The sequence below is a fragment of the Glandiceps talaboti genome, chromosome 11, assembly GCF_964340395.1.
Source record: "Glandiceps talaboti chromosome 11, keGlaTala1.1, whole genome shotgun sequence".
Lineage (NCBI taxonomy): Eukaryota > Metazoa > Hemichordata > Enteropneusta > Spengelidae > Glandiceps > Glandiceps talaboti.
Window position 1 is genome coordinate 4,382,797 of NC_135559.1, and position 19,896 is coordinate 4,402,692.

At 37.9% G+C, this 19,896-nt stretch overlaps 3 protein-coding genes across 3 annotated transcripts; 2 read left to right on the top strand and 1 right to left on the bottom strand.

Annotated features, from left to right (window-relative positions):
* Nucleotides 1–1,700: 1,700 nt before the first annotated feature.
* Nucleotides 1,701–7,860, bottom strand: LOC144442345 (uncharacterized). Its single transcript, XM_078131661.1, has 3 exons — nt 7,722–7,860; nt 3,459–4,367; nt 1,701–3,064 (listed from the first exon to the last, which is right to left on the bottom strand). The coding sequence occupies exons 2-3, from the start codon at nt 4,309–4,311 to the stop codon at nt 2,649–2,651; spliced, it is 1,269 nt and encodes a 422-aa protein (XP_077987787.1). The 5' UTR covers nt 4,312–4,367; nt 7,722–7,860; the 3' UTR covers nt 1,701–2,648.
* Nucleotides 7,861–10,661: 2,801 nt separating this feature from the next.
* LOC144442289 (uncharacterized) lies at nt 10,662–14,325 on the top strand. Its single transcript, XM_078131596.1, has 2 exons — nt 10,662–11,676; nt 12,489–14,325. Exons 1-2 carry the CDS (start codon nt 10,767–10,769, stop codon nt 12,899–12,901), a joined length of 1,323 nt encoding a protein of 440 aa, XP_077987722.1. The 5' UTR covers nt 10,662–10,766; the 3' UTR covers nt 12,902–14,325.
* Nucleotides 14,326–16,551: 2,226 nt separating this feature from the next.
* On the top strand, nt 16,552–19,368 carry LOC144442295 (uncharacterized). The gene is made up of 2 exons (XM_078131603.1): nt 16,552–17,646; nt 18,087–19,368. Exons 1-2 carry the CDS (start codon nt 16,791–16,793, stop codon nt 18,500–18,502), a joined length of 1,272 nt encoding a protein of 423 aa, XP_077987729.1. The 5' UTR covers nt 16,552–16,790; the 3' UTR covers nt 18,503–19,368.
* The last annotated feature ends 528 nt before the right edge of the window (nt 19,369–19,896 follow it).

Sequence of the window (19,896 nt, forward strand, 5' to 3'; positions counted from 1 at the left end):
GTAGTGTGCTATATACACATTCATTTAAAACTTTCATCGTCCATCTGGTTTATACTGTTTCATATACATGATATAGGCCACAGTTGCGTATAAGTTATGGTTATTGGCAGTCCTGGAACAGAAACTTCTCTTTGAAAATGTGTGTGCGTATGCTAGTCTATAATAAGACACAGACATTCATGCCATGCTACATGTACCAGCCATGGCACTCATTACATGTAAGAAGCCTGATAGGGCTGAACAACACGATGATGTATCTTACAGTATATGTGTATGCCCTTTTAAGGCGAAACAGTAGTCTAATTCACATATTTTGTGCCTTGGCATTCCACGGTACGAAAACAAAACTTAGTTTTCTAAAGAGAAATTTTAAACTAAACATTTCTGTCCAATTGCACCTAAACTTTGGCGTCAAAGAAATATTGAAATTAAATGCAAGAAGGTGGTTGGAACTTTGTTAGACCACAGTTGGCATCCAGAATAGTATGGGTAAGGCACGTATTGTGTTTGTGAACAAAAATACGAACAATGAACATTACACACTCTCGCAATATCACAGTTACAAAAATCTGTTTTCTGTTTTGTTACGTGGGGGCGGGGTATAGGAAGAAAGTTTGAAGGGGGGAGCATACAAACATAATATGTTAATGTCGGGCTGTTTCAAACTTGTTTTGATCAAAATGCAAGTAGTCAGACCTTGTCCTAGGCCTTCACTGATAGACGTCCTGCAATCATACCCGACATGTAAGTAGTCAGACCTTGTCCTAGGCCTTCACTGATAGACGTCCTGCAATCATACCCAACATGATATAACAATAACACAATGATACCGTCATTTTCGTATTGACCTTTATTATACGGTTCACCAGAGTAAAACACCACGTATTCTATTTAGAGAGCAGGACATGGGTATTTAGTTTTCAAGTGTACAGACGGCATACCTACAGTGGTCAAGGTAACAAATAAGTAATGAGAAAACATTGCCGCTATCCAACTTAAGTTAAACGTATGAACTAAACTATGGCCTTAAGATTGTTGATGTCAAAATATCCAAATATATGCAAATATATGCAAATATATGCAAGATATAACCACAGGTTTTACTATCTGACACATTTCAGGCATAACCATCAAAACAAACATAACTAAATACAGCAAACCTCTCGAGACCCTTTTATTGAAAACACTGAAATATTGCAGATATAATCATCATACTAAAAAATAATCAAATATGTGCACTTTTATAGGATTTGCAAAATATATGTAGACCACAACCAAAACTAGACAAGAATAATATTATGATAATCATGATATCAACCATTATGCAAACTACCATAATGTATGCAAACAACAGCCGCCATTATGCAAAAACCTTAGTACATTTGTATATACAAACCATCCATCGCTATTATGCAAAATACCTTAATGTATGCAACAACAACCATCATCATCATGGAAAGTAGTGGTCTACAGTTTATGCATACATTTCTCTTAAAGTTCAATACATACATACATACATACATACATACATACATACATACATACATACATACATACATACATACATACATACACACACACACACACACACATACATACATACACACACACACACACACATACATACATACATACATACATACATACATACATACATACATACATACATACATACAAAGCAATAGACTTTCGGAGTATGGTCATAATATAAAAAGCATATTTTTATTGCAGACATAAAATAAATTTCCTTTCTGTAATCTTTGTTCTAACAAAAAAAATGCATAGGAAAAAAGACGTACACAGATTGTAGTATGTATTAAATGTAGTAACGTGTACAAGGATAAAACTGTTTATATAATTCGGTGTCTATTTCCGTGAGCTAATGAACTGTACAGTAAAATAAGTGTATTTAAAAAATATCTCAGACTCCACTTCTTTCAGATATACTGATAGTTTTTGTTTTTCTCCAAGTTGGTCCCATTTCCATTTACATTTTACACGTGCACGTCACGTGATCATAAATCTGGTGACTGAAAGCTGGAAATAGAACACACAGTTTGTACTCATACTCTAGCTCTCACTCGGAGTGGCAGACATGTAAATGTATCTTTAAGATTGTCCGATACGAATGAACCAGTGTTTCTCTATAAATGCGATATTATGGAAGGTCAAAGACGAATCCTTACTGTAATGTCTATGACCCCTAGCTAGTCTAAGACTCAAACTTTAGGTTCTTACCACAAATGGTATCTCTATCTCTATTTATATGTACAAGACATCGGAAAGAAACGACTTAGAAAGCAGCCTTAAAATCAATTCTATCCTTAATCTGGTTTTGAAAAAGACGCATTACAACTGACTATAGAAATCTTCGACATTATTACTGGGTACTAACGCCGACAGTTCTAAATATTCAAGCTTAAGAACGAATATGAAGATGTCATTAAAATATTTTTATTTTTATTTTCATGTGTTAATTGGATCCCCATTCAAACCACGATCCTTTATTCTCAATTCAGAAAGAATGTCTATATCTGTGATTTCGCCTTGTAAATCAGAGATCTCTTGGTCCATTTGTTCATTTACACAATAAACACATATATTTGGCACGTATTTCATCTTGAAAACAAAGCTATAGGCTTTAGTGTCTATATATAGTTCGGGTATAATAGCTGACCATTGAAAGTATTATAGTTGAAATCGTTGCCATAGAGACCGAAGTCTTCCGAGGGACCGAGGAGCAGCCAGACTTGATCTCCTTCCACTAACTGTATCATTGCACTTTGGGTCTGCATCACTTTACGGTCGCTTGCGTCCGTTGTCATGGCGACAACCGCACCATCATTCAGCATGAGGGCAACACCGATGTGTTTGTGATCGTAACTCCTCATCGTGTAGGAGAAGTAGTAAATGCCAGGAATCGAGCAAGTAAACAACCCTTTACCACGTTCAAAGGCTTTCCCCTTATTTGCTGTATTTTTTTGGAAAGTGATCAATTGTGGCGTGTCCGACAGTCCAAGGAGTGGTTGGGTACGGATGGAGGAAAATGCACATTTTTTGTTCGCTGGAAATAAAAGGAAAAAATGCTGGTTTAATTTAGATGTCTACAGTTTATGCGTACATTTCTCTCAAAGTCCAATACATACATACATACATACATACATACATACATACATACATACATACATACATACATACATACATACATACATACATACATATTTTATTGATCAATGACATTTTGTGTTGAAACATCCTTTTTTTACTTTCGTCTGGAATCGTATACATAAAAACTTGCCTACTCGACTTTATGCAGGTACGTATCTCAAAGTGCACGTGGTCACATCATTGTGTGTGATTGGTGTATTGAGTCTGAGATTGAGTGTATGTTCATTTGGTGACTCATCCTTTCGCGACATTTTATTTTACACTGAATACAATTTAAATGGATTACTTACATTTCACTAAGTCAGTGAAAGTTCTCTCCATCTGGGTATACACCTCGTCTTCTGTAAGTTCCCGCCTATGACGATGACTGATAGATCTTCCCTGTCTACGGAAGGGGAACCCTCTTGTCGTTTCTTTTTCTGTCACCGAAGGGTTTGCTACAGCGGTAGGTTGTTGGGCAATACTGTCACTAGCATGTGGACGATGAGAACGTACAATATTAATCCCATTTCGTCCAGCGTTTTCAACAACTCTTGGTGTCATCATATCTGCAAAGGCTTTACCAAGAGCTTTCACCACATCCGGGTCGACATTGACTTCATTATCTGCTTCTTCTTCTTCTTCTTCGTCGTCGTCGGCGTTTCGGCCAGCTGATGGTCCACGATTGATGTTCTGTCTCATACCATGTATAAAATCGCGGTCTAAATTACTGACCCAACCATCCATCGAATTTCTGCCCTGAGATGGGCCTGTTTCGCCCCGGCCACCACCGTTTCCATTACAGGAACACCCTTCACTAAGCCTGTCTTCAATATCAGATAATGTCCTTGACTGGACTTCATCGCTGCGAAGAAGCACTGGAACGTCTTCATTCAGTGTATTTATCTCATCCCTGACGTAACTAACATCACCTGATAACTGCGTTATAGCGCTAATAGCCGACTCAAGCTGACGTTGTAAGATTTCAAACCGTCGAGATAATTCCTCATACTGGTCACTCAGAGCTTGGTACGAGGGCTCATTCGTCTGCACCGTTGCTAGAGTAGGCTCCCTGCCCCTGTTTCTGTCACGCACGCGTCTCGAATTGACGGCATCACTTAATACCAAGACAAAGACAACCGCTATCAATAACTTGACATTCATGATGGGATTTCGTCGTGGTGCCCAATAATATAGAATTGTAGATGTCTAAATGAAGTCTATGGAGAGAAAAAAACACAAAATACAAGAAAATGAAGTGAGATGCGTATATTTCTATACAAAATAAATCATTAACACATTAGCCCAGTCATGTATTTGGTCAAACGTCTCGCGCATTAGTGCTACCTTGTTAATCATACGAATGGGACAGGATAGTTTTATTGCTGTTGTAGTTGTTGAATTGAATTGAATTGAATTTATTTTCACCGGAAACATAAGGTAATAACATTACAGAGAGGAAAATACAAATACAGTAAAAGAAAATGCTCTGGTGAGGACCATGGAAATAGTTTACTAGAAACTAATCTAGTCCATGGTCCTTATCCTGTCAAAATATAGAAGGTAAAGATACACGGCGTACTTATGATAAATAATTAATAATAACAAATAATATAGTAATAATCAATACACACATACATATTCACAAATCTATTATAGCACATGTACAGAAAAAGATATTTACATATTTACAGTACAAATTAGAATCAAGAGAAAAGGTGTGTCTTTATACATTTTTTAAATTCATGTCGCTTGTGTATATTCTTAAGTTTGTTTGGTAGGGAGTTCCAATGTTTGGGTAATGCATATTTGAAATTCTTTTGACAAATTGTAAGATTAACTTTTGGAATGGGAATGTTACAACTGAGGGCTGATCTGGTAGGGTAGCTATGGGATAGACGGTTAGTAATGTAGTGGTTAATATTATGAGCATAGCGGTTATTTTGTAAGTCATAGACAAACATGCATGTTTGGAATTTACACAGTTTATGGATATCTAATATGCGGAGTTGATTGAAAAGGGGCGCAGAATGTTGTTTCTGTTGTTGTTGTTGTTGTTGTTGTTGTTGTTGTTGTTGTTGTTGTTGTTGGTGGTGGTGGTGGTGGGGTTTTTTTTGTTTAGGGGGGGGGGGCAGGACTAACATTTTCTATAGCTGTTTTTCTCTCTTACAGTGTAATCCTAACCTGACTGTGGCTTTTCTGTCTTGATGACTTGAAGGAGGGTGATTCCAATGATCACGATGTTTCTGAATGTCTTGGCAAATCTTAGGGCGTGAAACCGTGAATAACGAGAATGTGATGCTATTCAAACACTAGAAAGGCGTATATATTTATCTTAATAGTACACTGAGACTGTACATATATTCATTTATCTAAGTAGCTAACTCCCCCATCCCCACACATGCACGATATCACGTTGAGGTACGAGACAGTAAGTGCCAGTCGTCTGGATAAGAAACTGACCAATCGCCTTGACAACAAACTGACCAGTCGCCTTGACAACAAACTGACCAGTCGCCTGGATAACAACTGGTCCGAAAGAGAACTATTATTTCCTCTTTTTAAAGTCTTTAATTTACGAAAGGCATCACTATTTCAATATGATAATATTACAATCACTTCATACAATCCAGAATAAACTTCTGTAGGAAGTGTCCCATAATGAACTTTTCCTAAGCAGTTTCGATTTTCTTCTTTTCCAAAGAGTTACGTGGTATAGATAATTCCCATCGATCGCATCCTATGTCATGCTTGACTGTGGTCTTTGTACCATCAACCCCAGCCCTTGACATTTTGATGGCTTCAATATTACATTTATAAGTAAAACAAGGAACATCACTGTCGATTTCAATCCTAGCAACTTCATAGGTCAAATGATTCATTTTATGGTTCCCAACCTCTAGATATATTAGTAATCACAGTTGTCATCACGTAACTTTGGCAAATCATCAAGTTATTCAGGAAATAATTAAGGTCATGGATTGTTGGTATAGATGGTCACAGACTAATTAATCATTTTAGTATAGTTCGGTTATTTGACAATCAAATCATGTAAAGATGAAACTGTGCACACTTTGCATATGTGAATCATGTCGACTACTGTATATGTTCGTGACTCCCCCCCCCCCACCATCCCCATGGCCTCGTTTGCCGTTTTGTACGACTAGCATTTTATTGTAGTTGTAGTTAAATGCAAGCAGCGTTTTTGAAGAAAAACTGTATTAATAGCATCTTAGGGTGTTATGCTGATTCACTATGCTTACATACAGCTACAACAGAGTGTTCGCCAGAATATTGTACCTCGCATTTAATGATCAACGTAAATCACTTGACACATTGGGACTGTTCTTTTAGTGGCAGATAATACTATTGTAACACAGCTGGATTGTGATTGAAGCGAGAGTTTTGTTTATATTCATTCAGCTTTTGAAATTTCCCTCAATAACAATCATGCTGTGTTCAGTAGCAAACGTGTTATTATCTATCAAGTAAAACAACAGCATAGACTTGCCAAATTATGAACTTTGATCATAAATGTATACAGTGCCATATACTAGTCTTGTAGCGAATACTGCTTCTTTTAGTTGTAATCTCGTTCAGCAACATGTATGCCTTGAAGGTCGTAAATGTTAGCTTTCTCTACCACTCCAACCTGACGAATGTCAATTTTGGATTAAATGTCATAGTTCTAGGGTCGGCTTAGACTATGTGTCAAATATGTAGTTCAATTTTAAAGTGAAATCATATTGTTATGATTAACATAGTGCCCTATTTGGTATTCCGATACTCGTGCGATAAGGTTAAATGCCATGTGCGAGACGTGGAAATATGGTGAATTAGAATTAGTTGGATAGATCGATAACGTGACTTCATAAAACTTTTATCCCAAGTACACGTGCTACCAGTGACAGCATGGCCACGACATTCACCCCCTCTCTGAGGCTCGTCGAGTAAAAGCGACCCTGTATTAACTGGCCATGTTGACAAGGACAGTGCTCAGCACCGTCCAACACAAAAATGACAAATCTGATAAGTTTTTTGGTACAGCCGAAGTTATTTTAAACCAGGATCATGGAAATAATCACAATTAAGCAACAAAAAAATGAAGCGATTTTTCAATACTTTAGGAAGTGGGGCAATTAAACCACATTTCCCCGCGTTGAAACGTTGGTGTAAATCTGTAGCAAACTGTATCTCTGCATGTGGATATAGCAAGACACAGACTAAAGTTCTAATGAAGGGCCACTTCTCCCCTCCAATCGCCAATCTCCCCACGCAGTTTCATTATGAATGCTGTAGAATAGTCGTTGAATATAACTTGAAGGTAAATGGTAATCCACGGTATGGTTTTGTTTTTGCGGGAAATAACAACACTTGGATTTGCAATGACAGTCAGACGAATTTGTTTCCGATTGACATATTTTTAAAACAACTTTGGTAAAGTTAATTTCGTACAAAAGTCAGAGGCTGAAAACTGATCCTACTTGCCCTCCTGGTCACCGATGTCCAAGGAGGTAGTGACGGACTTGTCAACATCCTAATCTGTATATACAACGTCACAACACTGTACTTACCGTGTACACAGTTCACCGGCGTCTCGTTTGACCAGATAGCTTTCCTGTGCGTTCTAACTTGTACTGACATATGATTGAAAAGTCAGATGTTTATAAATGAGGTGGTTATCCTTGTAAACAACTCATGCTAAGTGTCAATGACAGGCCGATCCATGCGTCATCGACTACGTCACGGATCTTAGCCAATCGGACACATGCGTTTCTTTCCATATATAGTGATGTGACATAGTACAGACACTGGATTACTCGTAAGACCCACTTTATCGATTCTTTCTCAGACCACTCACAGTAGATTCTTTGAAAGGATAAACGTTGTTGTGACGTAAGACCTACAACAGATGGACAATAGATTACATCTGTACAAAGCTCAGAGATAATGTCATTGTCTTATTACGTATACTTTTTTGTTTTGAAAATCCAACGTCATAGCAAACAACATACCCTAGAGACTGGAAAAAGTCAACAATTCCTAAAAAAAAAGAAAAAGCAATCGCTCTGCCATATATAATAGTAACACAAGACAATAGTACGTGACACACGACACTTGGCAAAAAGCTGATAGAATTTAGAAATAATAAAATATCTAAATAAACAAAATTTGAAAGCTACAAAAATAAAACACTTTGCAGACATTTTATTTATCCATCTTCTTATCTCTTTCATAAGATACTTTGATAAACTCAAGATTGACATAGGAAACCTTTCAAGTGTCACCTAAACTCTTGGGCTGTGGAGTGACCGGTGATTGCTGGACAAATACACATCATGTAACATATCTTGTTTCGGATGATTGCTATCCATAATTGCAAACAATATGCAATGGTCGCGTTATAAGCTGGACACAGTTTCAATTACCGATAACAGCTGTAATTACGTGTACTGTCTGGGTCCCAGTAGAGTGTAAATAACATATTAGGCGGGGGAAATAGCATTGAATGAAATGGACAAGAAAGTAACACTCTGGAATGTGCAAGATTATAGCACTCTGAAATAGTCATGAAAATAGCACTAAATGAAATTGACGAGAAATTAACACTAATATAGTCAAGGGAATAACACTGAACTGAAATGGACAAGGGAATAACACTGAAATGTACCACAAGGGAATGACACTGAAATGGACAAGAATTTAACACTGAAATGGACAAGGGAATAACATTGGAATGGACAAGGGAATAACACTGAAATGTACCACAAGGGAATGACACTGAAATGTACAAGAATTTAACACTGAAATGGACAAGGGAATAACATTGGAATGGACAAGGGAATGACACTGAAATGTACCACAAGGGAATGACACTGAAATGTACAAGAATTTAACACTGAAATGGACAAGGGAATAACATTGGAATGGACAAGGGAATAACACTGAAATGTACAAGAATTTAACACTGAAATGGACAAGGGAATAACATTGGAATGGACAAGGGAATAACACTGAAATGTACAAGAATTTAACACTGAAATGGACAAGGGAATAACATTGGAATGGACAAGGGAATAACACTGACATGTACAAGGGGATAACACTGAAATGTACAAGGGAATAACACTGAAATGTACAAGAATTTAGCACTGAAATGTACAAGGGAATAACACTGACAACAAGTTTAATAGCACTGAAGTGTACAAGGGAATAACACTGAAATGGACAAGAAAATAACTCTGAAATGAACAAGCGAAGAACACTGGAATGAATGTTTTTCATTTGTCCAGTCACATTTCCTGCCTCGCCCCTGGAAAAATTGATACTACTAGTAGCCAAAATTGTTAGACCCACTGCTGTTTAGTTTGATGAACCTTTGCACAGTCACACATCTCGTGTTTGACTTTATAACATGAGTCAAATATTTTAACATCTAGTTATAAATAAATAATCAAAATGTCCGTACATTATCGTGTGATTTACTCGACCCAATGTATTCATGTAGTCATAACATTTACTTGGTCCCTGGTACGCAGGGTTGGTAACGTTTATCTAGTGTGGTTAGTTTTCAATTGACTGTTTATTTTCATAAGAGCGATATCGTGTTGCTAGACGCTACCAACTACCGTCGAACATATGGAATGTATCAAACACTGTGTATAAACACTCTGTACACCGCTTTATATAGAACGCTCTGTTGTGAGTTGGCAGTTTCTATAAAGTATACATCTCGCTACTTACATCAGAAACCGCAGAAGTCAGTACGCGTGAACTTTATATAGAGGATCGGCATCCTGGTAGGCGTGCGTGGAAAGTAGAATAGGGTTGAGATAGGACAGGATGGGTAGGGTGAACTGTGTCATGATGGAATGGGACAATATTACGTACATATCAAGGCATGGCAATTTTAACGAAGAAATAAGATCTGATTCGATGTTTTTAGACGTCATATGATGATAGGCAATACAACAAAGTGAATGAAACACTTTGTAAAACTTTCATCACACCATTACAGAAGCCAAATAAACAACAGTCACACAAAGAATAACAACATTTTAAAAAGTAAACTATGTACTTGCAAAGATGGGATATCGATCACGATAAACTGAGTCACTATAGTTACCCGCATGTAACTTCAAATGTGTATAACGTCACACTGACAATGTACAACAATTTTCACTTTAAATCTGAAAATCTCAGAATGTCTCAAAGTTGCAAACGTGTCTGTTTTTTTTAATCAACCCAACGACTTTGTTGTGTGTTCGTTCGATATAAAATTTAAAATTTACCTTCCTCTCCCAGGTACTTGTTCCGGTCGTTATATTTTAATTATCAAAAGATATCATTTTGATATTTGATATTTTACATTTTTTGCACAATTTAATTTCTATTCATGGTCAATGACCGCGATGTATTACTGTGTACCGTGATAATCACACTAAATCATAATACGGATTTGTCATCACCAACGCACTTTCCGGCAAGATAAACACATTTTGGTTTAGATTTATGTTGGCAAAGGATATATAAAAATGTCACCTTGTCCTGTCTGCACATTGTGAAGTACAGTCTGTAACAACAAATACAGAACAAGAGGCTCTGGATAACTGGACAACATGGCACACTGGTGTTTCGTTCTACTGTGCATTAGCGGAGCTTTAGAAGAATTTTCAGCGCTCGAATGGCATCAGACGCCGTACCCAGCAAAACGGTTGTCCGCAATGACGTTAGACGATCTGGTCGTTCACTTCGAGGAGCTGTCGAAGAACTACAATTTATTGCAAAACTTGTTCCAAGAAATAAAGAAGAGTAACTCTGAATTGCAGGCTACTGTTGTTTATCAAGCGTCACGTCTTGATCAGCTACAACAATTTGTAGAAGACGTCCCGAGAATGGAGCGTGAACGTCGTCAACTCTTAACAAGGGTACAGGCATTGGAGGAAAGATTGGCAGGTATGACAACCGACGGACAGGTAACGTGCCCAGAAGGTTGCTCTGAACCAGACGTGTCCACAAGCACGAAAGAAAACAATAAGACTAGAAGAGCTCTCAACGAGGACTGGATAACGAAGGTGAAACCAGACATGATAAAAAAGATAAGACAACGTTTCCGTAGTAACATTGTTGCTAGGAAACAGGAGCAAACTACTGACAGTGAAGACCGTGAGGATGAGATGGATGAAGACACTATAAAAAGCCTGAGTAGAGCAATGGCCAAGTTGATTAAAAAGAACAAAGGAAATAGTTCCCCAGAAAGTCCTGCAGCTGAAGAAAATTCGCGACCTCAACTTGATGTGAGTGACGTACAAATGAGACCACTACCACCATTCAATCAGTATGTCCCAGCAAGGTATCGTCGTTCACGTGACAGCAATGGACATAATAAGAATGGTAATAGTGGAAAGAATAACGGTCAGGGATCGGACATTCTGGTACGACAACGTAGATCTACAGAAGAAGAAGAAGAAGAAGAAGAAGAAGCACTACAAGCCCAACTAGAAGAAATTGTGAGAAATATCGTAATAGGTAAGTAATATCCGGAAAACACCTCTTTTGATCAATTTAATCAATGTCTTCACAAAACTCAACTCAAAAAGTTTTCAAAAAATTCTGATTAGCTTTCGCCCTGTTAACAGAGCATCGTCGGTCAGGTCATATTTAGTTTTCAAATTTCTCCAAATCTGTGCTGTAATGAAAGTTTGTTTCTGGTACATTTGAAATAATAAAAAAGAAATTATGGGATCACAATCTTGTTTTCAAGGAAAAACTATCTTTAATATAGTATTCGGCAATCATTTTGAAGAATTTTTAATATCATTTGATATCCATTTCAAAATTATCGAGAATTTTTCTTGAACAAAGTAACAACGTTAATTAGTTATGATTCATTATTTATATATAAACACACGGATATGAGTTAGAGAGACTTCAACATTTGGTGACATCATGGAACAGCCTGTATAGTACAGGTGTTTATCGAAGGATTTTATCTTGAGCGTTCTTAGAGGCATATTTCTTTAATTAGTATTTTTCTTGGCATAAAGTGTGACCATGGATGTTTCTTTTCTCAATGATAATCTGAAAAGCATATTTAAACCAAATTTGAATTTTTGAATCGATACTTTAATATTACGTTGTTTTTCAGGCTGTATCTTGCCTGCAAGTATTTCAGGCACTTCTTGATACTGAACTGACGATGCTCTGTTAACAGGGCGAAAGCTAGTCACAATTTTGGAAACCTTTTGAGTTGAGTTTTGCGGAGACATTCAGTTTCCATTTGTGTTCATGTACTTCTGAGATCTTAATTACTGATATTCATTTTTCTGCCCAAATTGCAGACAAAAAACACGTTGCATTTTCTACGTCCTTAACAACACCGTTACTGGGCAAAGACGATGGACCCCAGGTCGTCATCTTTGACCACGGGGAGGTCAATGAAGGCAACGCTTATGACATTGAGAATGGAGTATTCAAATGCCATACACCTGGTGTCTACTACTTTTCGTTTAACATGCGTTCCTATGACGACAAGCACCTCGGTGTGGCACTCATGTTGAACGACACCCCCGTGGTTACCATGACGACTGATGCGAGTGAGAGGAAAGTGATGCAATCTCAAAGTGTGATACTAACGCTGAAGAAGAAAGACGAAGTGTGGCTGATGCTCGGTCCATCTCAAGACTTCGCCATCTACGCAAGATACGACTTCACGTATAATACATTAAATGGTATCTTACTTTATGGCAAATAACTGACAAGTTTGAAGAGTTACGTACATATTATTCCGATTATCTAACACTAGACTACTGACATTAGTATTATAGTAACAATTATACTCAATACTTTGATGAATTTATTAAAATGGCAGAAGCTGAGTTTATTATAAAACTTGTTTTCTTCTAGGAAATAGAAGTATTTTCATAAACTTTGGTATCTTGAGAGTCGTTTTATGATTTCACATTATATAAATTACGCTCGGTTGCCAAGAAACACCAAATGTAAACTCTTTTTCTCACCTCTGTTGTTCTTTCAGTGATACTCTTAAGAGCTTTTGTCATGAATATTCAGTGTACATCTAACAAATATTCATGCCTGCAGCGTTGAAAAAGTATCAACTTGGTGTTTCTTGGCAACCGAGCGAAAATTATCTGATGTAAAATCATGAAAGAAAACAGACGTGTATGAACGTCAAGAAGACAGAGAATTTCTTATATTTTTGCTTTAATGTTTAACAATGTTTAGGGTCGGCGGCAATCTGATTAAAATCCGATGTGGTGAAAGCGGCTAGATGTCCTTATTTACCTCTATTCATCGTGTTGTGACGTTTGTTTTGTTCGGAGTGATCGCGTGGGAAGGCGGCGATCACTCCGAACAAAACAAACGTCACAACACGATGAATAGAGGTAAATAAGGACATCTAGCCGCTTTCACCACATCGGATTTTAATCAGATAGGGTCGGCGGCTGAAACTAGTTATCGGAAACAGACAATATTTTAAAAATATTTTACCTGACAGTAAATAGACCAGTACACTATGACCTTTTGTCATACACAGACAGCAAAATTTAACCTCAAATACATGCAACTCATCAGCTTATGCTCTTTTCAGCTACAATATATTTTCAGCCATGTATTTGCATATGTGCATGTATTATGTAAATGAAGTGCGCTTTGTAAACGCCACACAAAGAAAACATGTTTTATGAAAATTAATATTGGGGTTTGTTATTAAACTTGTTGGATATTTATCATTGGTGTGTCAATTAATTTGCCTTTGGCCACCGACCCATTGCAAATCAGCCGCTCAAAGGAAAAGTTAGCTCCTACAGATCCCTAAGACAGCTTCGAGTCCTTCCTCAATACAAATGCTTGGTAGACACATTTTGCCAGGTTACATATAATTTTAATATCTTTATTTGAAAAAAAGATTTGCCAAAAACTGTTGACTTGGATGTCGAAATATCCACTGTGGTAGTAATTTTTCCCTAAGACTTTGATAAAAGGAGCACTCAAAATGAAAATGACACTCGTCCTCTATAGAATAAGCAAGACTCACGTAGTTCACAACTCCCCACTGAGTGGCGAAGCAGCTTCTGAAGACTATTGAATCAAACCTTTCACCAGACACTACGTTCACTTTAGATAAAGCCTCTAACAATCATTCTGTCAATTTTATCCTGTATTCTAGCGTTGCTAGCCCTAATGTCAATAAATTGGACCAACTACTAGTGTCTCGTCATACATAATCACTTGGTACACTCACTCACTCACTCACTCACTCACTCACCCACCCACCCACCCACCCACCCACCCACTCACTCACTCACTCACTCACTCACTCACTCACTCACTCACTCACTCACTCACTCACTCACTCACTCACTCACTCACTCACTCACTCACTCACTCACTCACTCACTCACTCACTCACTCACTCACTCACTCACTCACTCACTCACTCACTCACTCACTCACTCACTCACTCACTCACTCACTCACTCACTCACTCACTCACTCACTCACTCAGTACCTTCGTCATCGACTGCTGTTTATGGCATAAAAGTGAGTCATCATAGCATATATACCAGGTAAAAGGGTTGTTTATGGCATACATACCAGGTAAAAGGGTTGTTTGTGGCATATATACCAGGTAAAAGGGTTGTTTATGGCATATATACCAGGTAAAAGGGTTGTTTGTGGCATATATACCAGGTAAAAGGGTTGTTTATGGCATATATACCAGGTAAAAGGGTTGTTTGTGGCATATATACCAGGTAAAAGGGTTGTTTATGGCATATATACCAGGTAAAAGGGTTGTTTATGGCATATACCAGGTAAAAGGGTTGTTTATGGCATATATACCAGGTAAAGGGTTGTTTATGGCATATATACCAGGTAAAAGGGTTATTTATGGCATATATACCAGGTAAAAGGGTTGTTTGTGGCATATATACCAGGTAAAAGGGTTGTTTGTGGCATATATACCAGGTAAAAGGGTTGTTTATGGCATATATACCAGGTAAAAGGGTTGTTTATGGCATATATACCAGGTAAAGGGTTGTTTATGGCATATACATACCAGGTAAAAGGGTTATTTATGGCATATATACCAGGTAAAAGGGTTGTTTGTGGCATATATACCAGGTAAAAGGGTTGTTTATGGCATATATACCAGGTAAAAGGGTTGTTTATGGCATATATACCAGGTAAAGGGTTGTTTATGGCATATACATACCAGGTAAAAGGGTTATTTATGGCATATATACCAGGTAAAAGGGTTGTTTATGGCATATATACAGGGTAAAAGGGTTGTTAAAACGGAAGTGTAGAAGCTGTGATCCATTGTTGTAAATACGTTGTTATCAGGGCTGTTTTAAATACATACATGCCTCTGTTTAGTAATAAAAAAAAACTTTGGTTATGAGGGAGGGGGGATTAGGTTACTGGGGGTGATCAGTGCTTTTACAGTTAAAAGAAACTTTATTCAAAATCTGTCGGAGGGATAAACTGGACGATTGCCACGCAGAGTTAGGGAGCCTCCAGTAATTACAAGAGGAGGGCTGGGGGAAATCAGGCCCAGGGTTGTTGTGTAAAATATGACCCTCCGTCGTGTTAAAAAGTGGCCATCACTAAGCTTTCTTTCTCTTAAAAACATGACTCCCTGTTAAAGTAATTCAAAAATATGGCTTAAACTGCTGTCAGAACTGGGTCCCCGAATCAATGGTAATGACTTAATCCCATCGCTGCCACCATGTTTCAAGTTTTTAAAGGCATTGGTTATTTTCCACCACTACCACATGTAAATGAAGGCATTGCATTAATCAATACATGTGTTTGGAACTCATTGGCTGAGTTGAAGGCCACAAACTCCCAAAGATTTATTAGATTGGCACACTCTCCACATTGACGGGACCGAGGTCAACATCACCAAAACATTGTTCCAAGCATCGTACCCAACAGTTTCCGTTTTACTCCTTTAGGACCTACTTCTCTCCTCACACCGCAACTCGGACAATTAATTGGATATAGGCTGATGTTATGTAGCCATCCCATCGCTGCAACCAGTTCCAAATCTTATTACTCCCATTTGGGTTAGGGTTAGTGGTTAAGTTTAGGACTAGCGACCCCAAAATAATGCAAAGTTAAACATTATAGTGAATCAATGTAAAATGTGACTCTTCCCCAATTCAATTTTCTAAAATATGGCATTTCCCAGAGAAGAATTTATTTAAAAACCCGAAGTCCCCCGGACCTCCCCCTTGTAAACACTGAAGTCCCCCTTATTGCATTGGCAAATGTAATTCACTATGGTTAGAGTAAACTCCAGGTCACACTTATTTTGTTTACGGGCGTCGTGCCAGGCGAGGGACTCGCCGATAAGGATATGGATGTATATCGACAACGTGCATCCATGATAAGAGAAACCTTTCATCATATAACATGCTGTGCTGTTTTCATTCCATTACAATATGACGTACATGCTGTAAACTGTTCTGATTTGCACTAAGGCGAGATATACAAAGGGTACACGTCATAGTTAAGAGAACGGAAATGTATATAAATGCAAGGATCTGTACCTCCTGCCATGAATTGAGAAAAATTGACCTTCGAGTGACATAGTTTCTAATCCCAAAACCAACATGGTGTACTGGGTCTATGTTCTTGTGTTCGTCCGTGTTGTATTCGGCATCGAGCCACCGTACAGATCTAGATGGCAGCGAAAGGCAACAGTGCTGACGGTTAACGATCTTGCTGTTCGGCTGGAAGACATGGCCACAAAGTACAATTTATTGGAAAACTCGTTTCAAGACATGACCACAAAATACAATTTATTAGAAAACTCGTTTCAAGACGTGTTGAAGAGTAACACTGATTTGCAAGCTACTGTCGTCTACCAGGCCTCACGGTTTCAACAACTACAGAAAACCGTTGAGATCATACCAACGATGTTGCAAGATCGTCACGAGACCAAGGCTAGGGTGCAGTCACTGGAGACAACAGTAGCTGAACTGGCGACCAACAAACAGGTGACATGCGCAGAAAAATGTCGCGATACATTAACTAGAAGTGGTAATTTAATTTCAGAAGACTGGTTCGATAAAATAGATCCAAAAGATATTGAAATTTTAAGAAGTCGATTTAAAACTGACGATTTCTCTAAAAAGAGAACATTTGGTGGTGGTGTTGATGACGATGATTATTATGATGATGATGATGAATATGATGATGACGTAAATGAAAAAGCTATACAGACCATGAGCAAAGCTCTTGCCAGGCTAGTGAAAGCTGAAGAGGAAAACCCTGAATTTCTAAATGACCGGGATGTTGGGAAATTACGAATTCAGACAGATTCCGAAGGCATTGGTCGTGCTGATGAGCATAACATTTACGACAAACTAACAAAAACAAAGTTGACGGGCGGAACTGGTACCCAACATATAAATGAAAACAACATCGAAGACCAAATGGAACACATGCTGAGAACTGCAACGAAATGTAAGTACATGTAAAATAAAACTTGCCAGAGGAACTGTCAGAAGTTTTAAAAATTTGACAGTTCTTCCTCCATAGGTTACGAATTGAATCGTATCACATATGTATGTACATGTATATGTGCACACACACACACACACACACACACACACACACACACACACACACACACACACACAAACAAACAAACAAACAAACAAACAAACAAACAAACAAACACACACACACACAAACAAACACACAAACAAACACACTTTGCCAGTATAAATTTGATCAAATACTGAATACTCCATGTTGAACTGTATCACTGATGAGCTGAATGAGATACACCAATCAGGCATGACCACGTCCGTTTTGTTCAAGTTTATCTACCTTTCTGCGTCAGAACGTTGTTTGAGTTCGAAAATTTTAATGATTTTCTTCTTCTTTTCTTTTCTTCTTAGCGAGCAAGAAAATGGTCTTTTCCGTAGGCCTGACAAAACCGATACTTGGACATCCCAAAGATCCCCAAACTGTTGTCTTCGATGAAATCAAAGTGCAAAGGGGAAAGGGCTATAACACCAAAAAGGGAGTGTTCAAATGTCGAATTGCAGGTGTTTATTACTTCTCTTTTACTTTGCGTTCATATGATGAGAAACATATCGGTGCGGCACTGATGTTAAATGATGATGCAGTGGTTACTATGACAACGGATGCAGCTAAAAGACAAGTGATGCAGTCTCAAAGTGTCGTCATTAAACTGGTAAAGAATGACGAAGTCTGGGTGATGCTGGGTCCGTCTCAAGACTACGCCATCTACGGACGGAGCGATCACACTTACAATGTATTTAATGGAGTTTTGCTTTTTACAGAAAAATAAGATAAACACGAACATGTTTGCTGTGCATTTACATAGTCATATATATATTGTTCATAGATTTAAGTTATTTATTTCAGACCATCACAAAAGACAATTTTAGGGCAGGGGTTGTTTGTTACCTCGTCACCAATGAAATAAAGTATATACGATTGAGGGCAGTTGGCATGAAGCAGACCGTCAACTGTACGTCACAACAACAAAAACTGATCGCAAAAATTCCGAAACAAAATGTTGCGAACACTGCAATATTCTATTATCTGGTCCACAAGAAATCTTACCTGTATTTTCTTTGCATGAACTATCTTTAGGTGATCAGCACCCTGAAAAAGATTAAAACGTACATATGTAACGATAATTTTTTAATTGTACGACGATAAAATGTAGCAATGTGAGCAAGATGTTATCACGCTAGATGGTAAAATGTAGCAATGTGAGCAAGATGTTATCACGCTAGATGGTAAAATGTAGTAATGTGAGCAAGATGTTATCACGCTAGATGGTAAAATGTAGCAATGTGAGGGAGATTTTGTCGCGCTAGATGATATAGTAATGTGAGCAAGATTTAGTCGCGCTAAATGATAAAATGTAGCAATGTGGGGAAAAATTTTCGAGCTAGATGATATAGGGAGATTTTGTCGGGCCAGATGATATATAGTAATGTGAGGAAGATTTTGACGAGCCAGACGATAAAATGTAGCCATGACAATGTGCAGTAAGAACTACATGTTAAGACAGCCTGAGACAACATTCTGTTTTAGGTTAACTAGTTTCTATTGTACACTACAAGCAAAGACGGTTGAACGTCAACTGCAAATGGTACGACTTGTATTTATATGTATACATCGTCTGCTACTGTAATAAAAGGATATACAACTTTAATACGGCTTTTTCCATAATTTATAGAGTGTTCCATTAACTCTTGAATGGTAGGCGTTGGGGATGCATGGTAGGAGAGAGTGTACCCTCCATCATGATCGGTGGGACAATTTTAGATATTCGAAACTGGGAGTCACATAAAGTTGACAAAGCGCAGGTATACCACACAGTACATTCGCTGATGATTTATACATGAACATCACTTCACGTCTTCTTCGTGAAAAAATGGCCACCTCATTTATTAAGCACAACGCGGCCTTCAACAAGTTATGAAATTGGAAACCCCTTCTGAAATATGTTCTGGTTTCGGCATCAATTTAGCTTATCAAAACGGAATACGACAAAATCGACTGAGGTCACATAATAATAATAGAACATTTGCGACTTTATTACAAAATTCTCTGGGAAGGGGAGGGGAGGGGAGGGGTTAGAATAGCCAGCAAGATACACTCGTAAGCGGTGCTGTTATATCCCAAAGATTGCATTTTAAAGTCTGCAGAAGGGTACGGTGAATAAAA

Excerpts from the sequence above, each read along its gene's own strand:
- LOC144442345 (XM_078131661.1), bottom strand. The coding sequence starts at position 4,311 with ATGAATGTCAAGTTATTGATAGCGGTTGTCTTTGTCTTGGTATTAAGT. Across the intron at positions 3,065-3,458 it reads TTTCACTGACTTAGTGAAAT|CGAACAAAAAATGTGCATTT; the intron begins GTAAGTAATCCA and ends TTTTATTTCCAG.
- LOC144442289 (XM_078131596.1), top strand. The coding sequence starts at position 10,767 with ATGGCACACTGGTGTTTCGTTCTACTGTGCATTAGCGGAGCTTTAGAA. Across the intron at positions 11,677-12,488 it reads TGTGAGAAATATCGTAATAG|ACAAAAAACACGTTGCATTT; the intron begins GTAAGTAATATC and ends CCCAAATTGCAG.
- LOC144442295 (XM_078131603.1), top strand. The coding sequence starts at position 16,791 with ATGGTGTACTGGGTCTATGTTCTTGTGTTCGTCCGTGTTGTATTCGGC. Across the intron at positions 17,647-18,086 it reads GCTGAGAACTGCAACGAAAT|CGAGCAAGAAAATGGTCTTT; the intron begins GTAAGTACATGT and ends TTTTCTTCTTAG.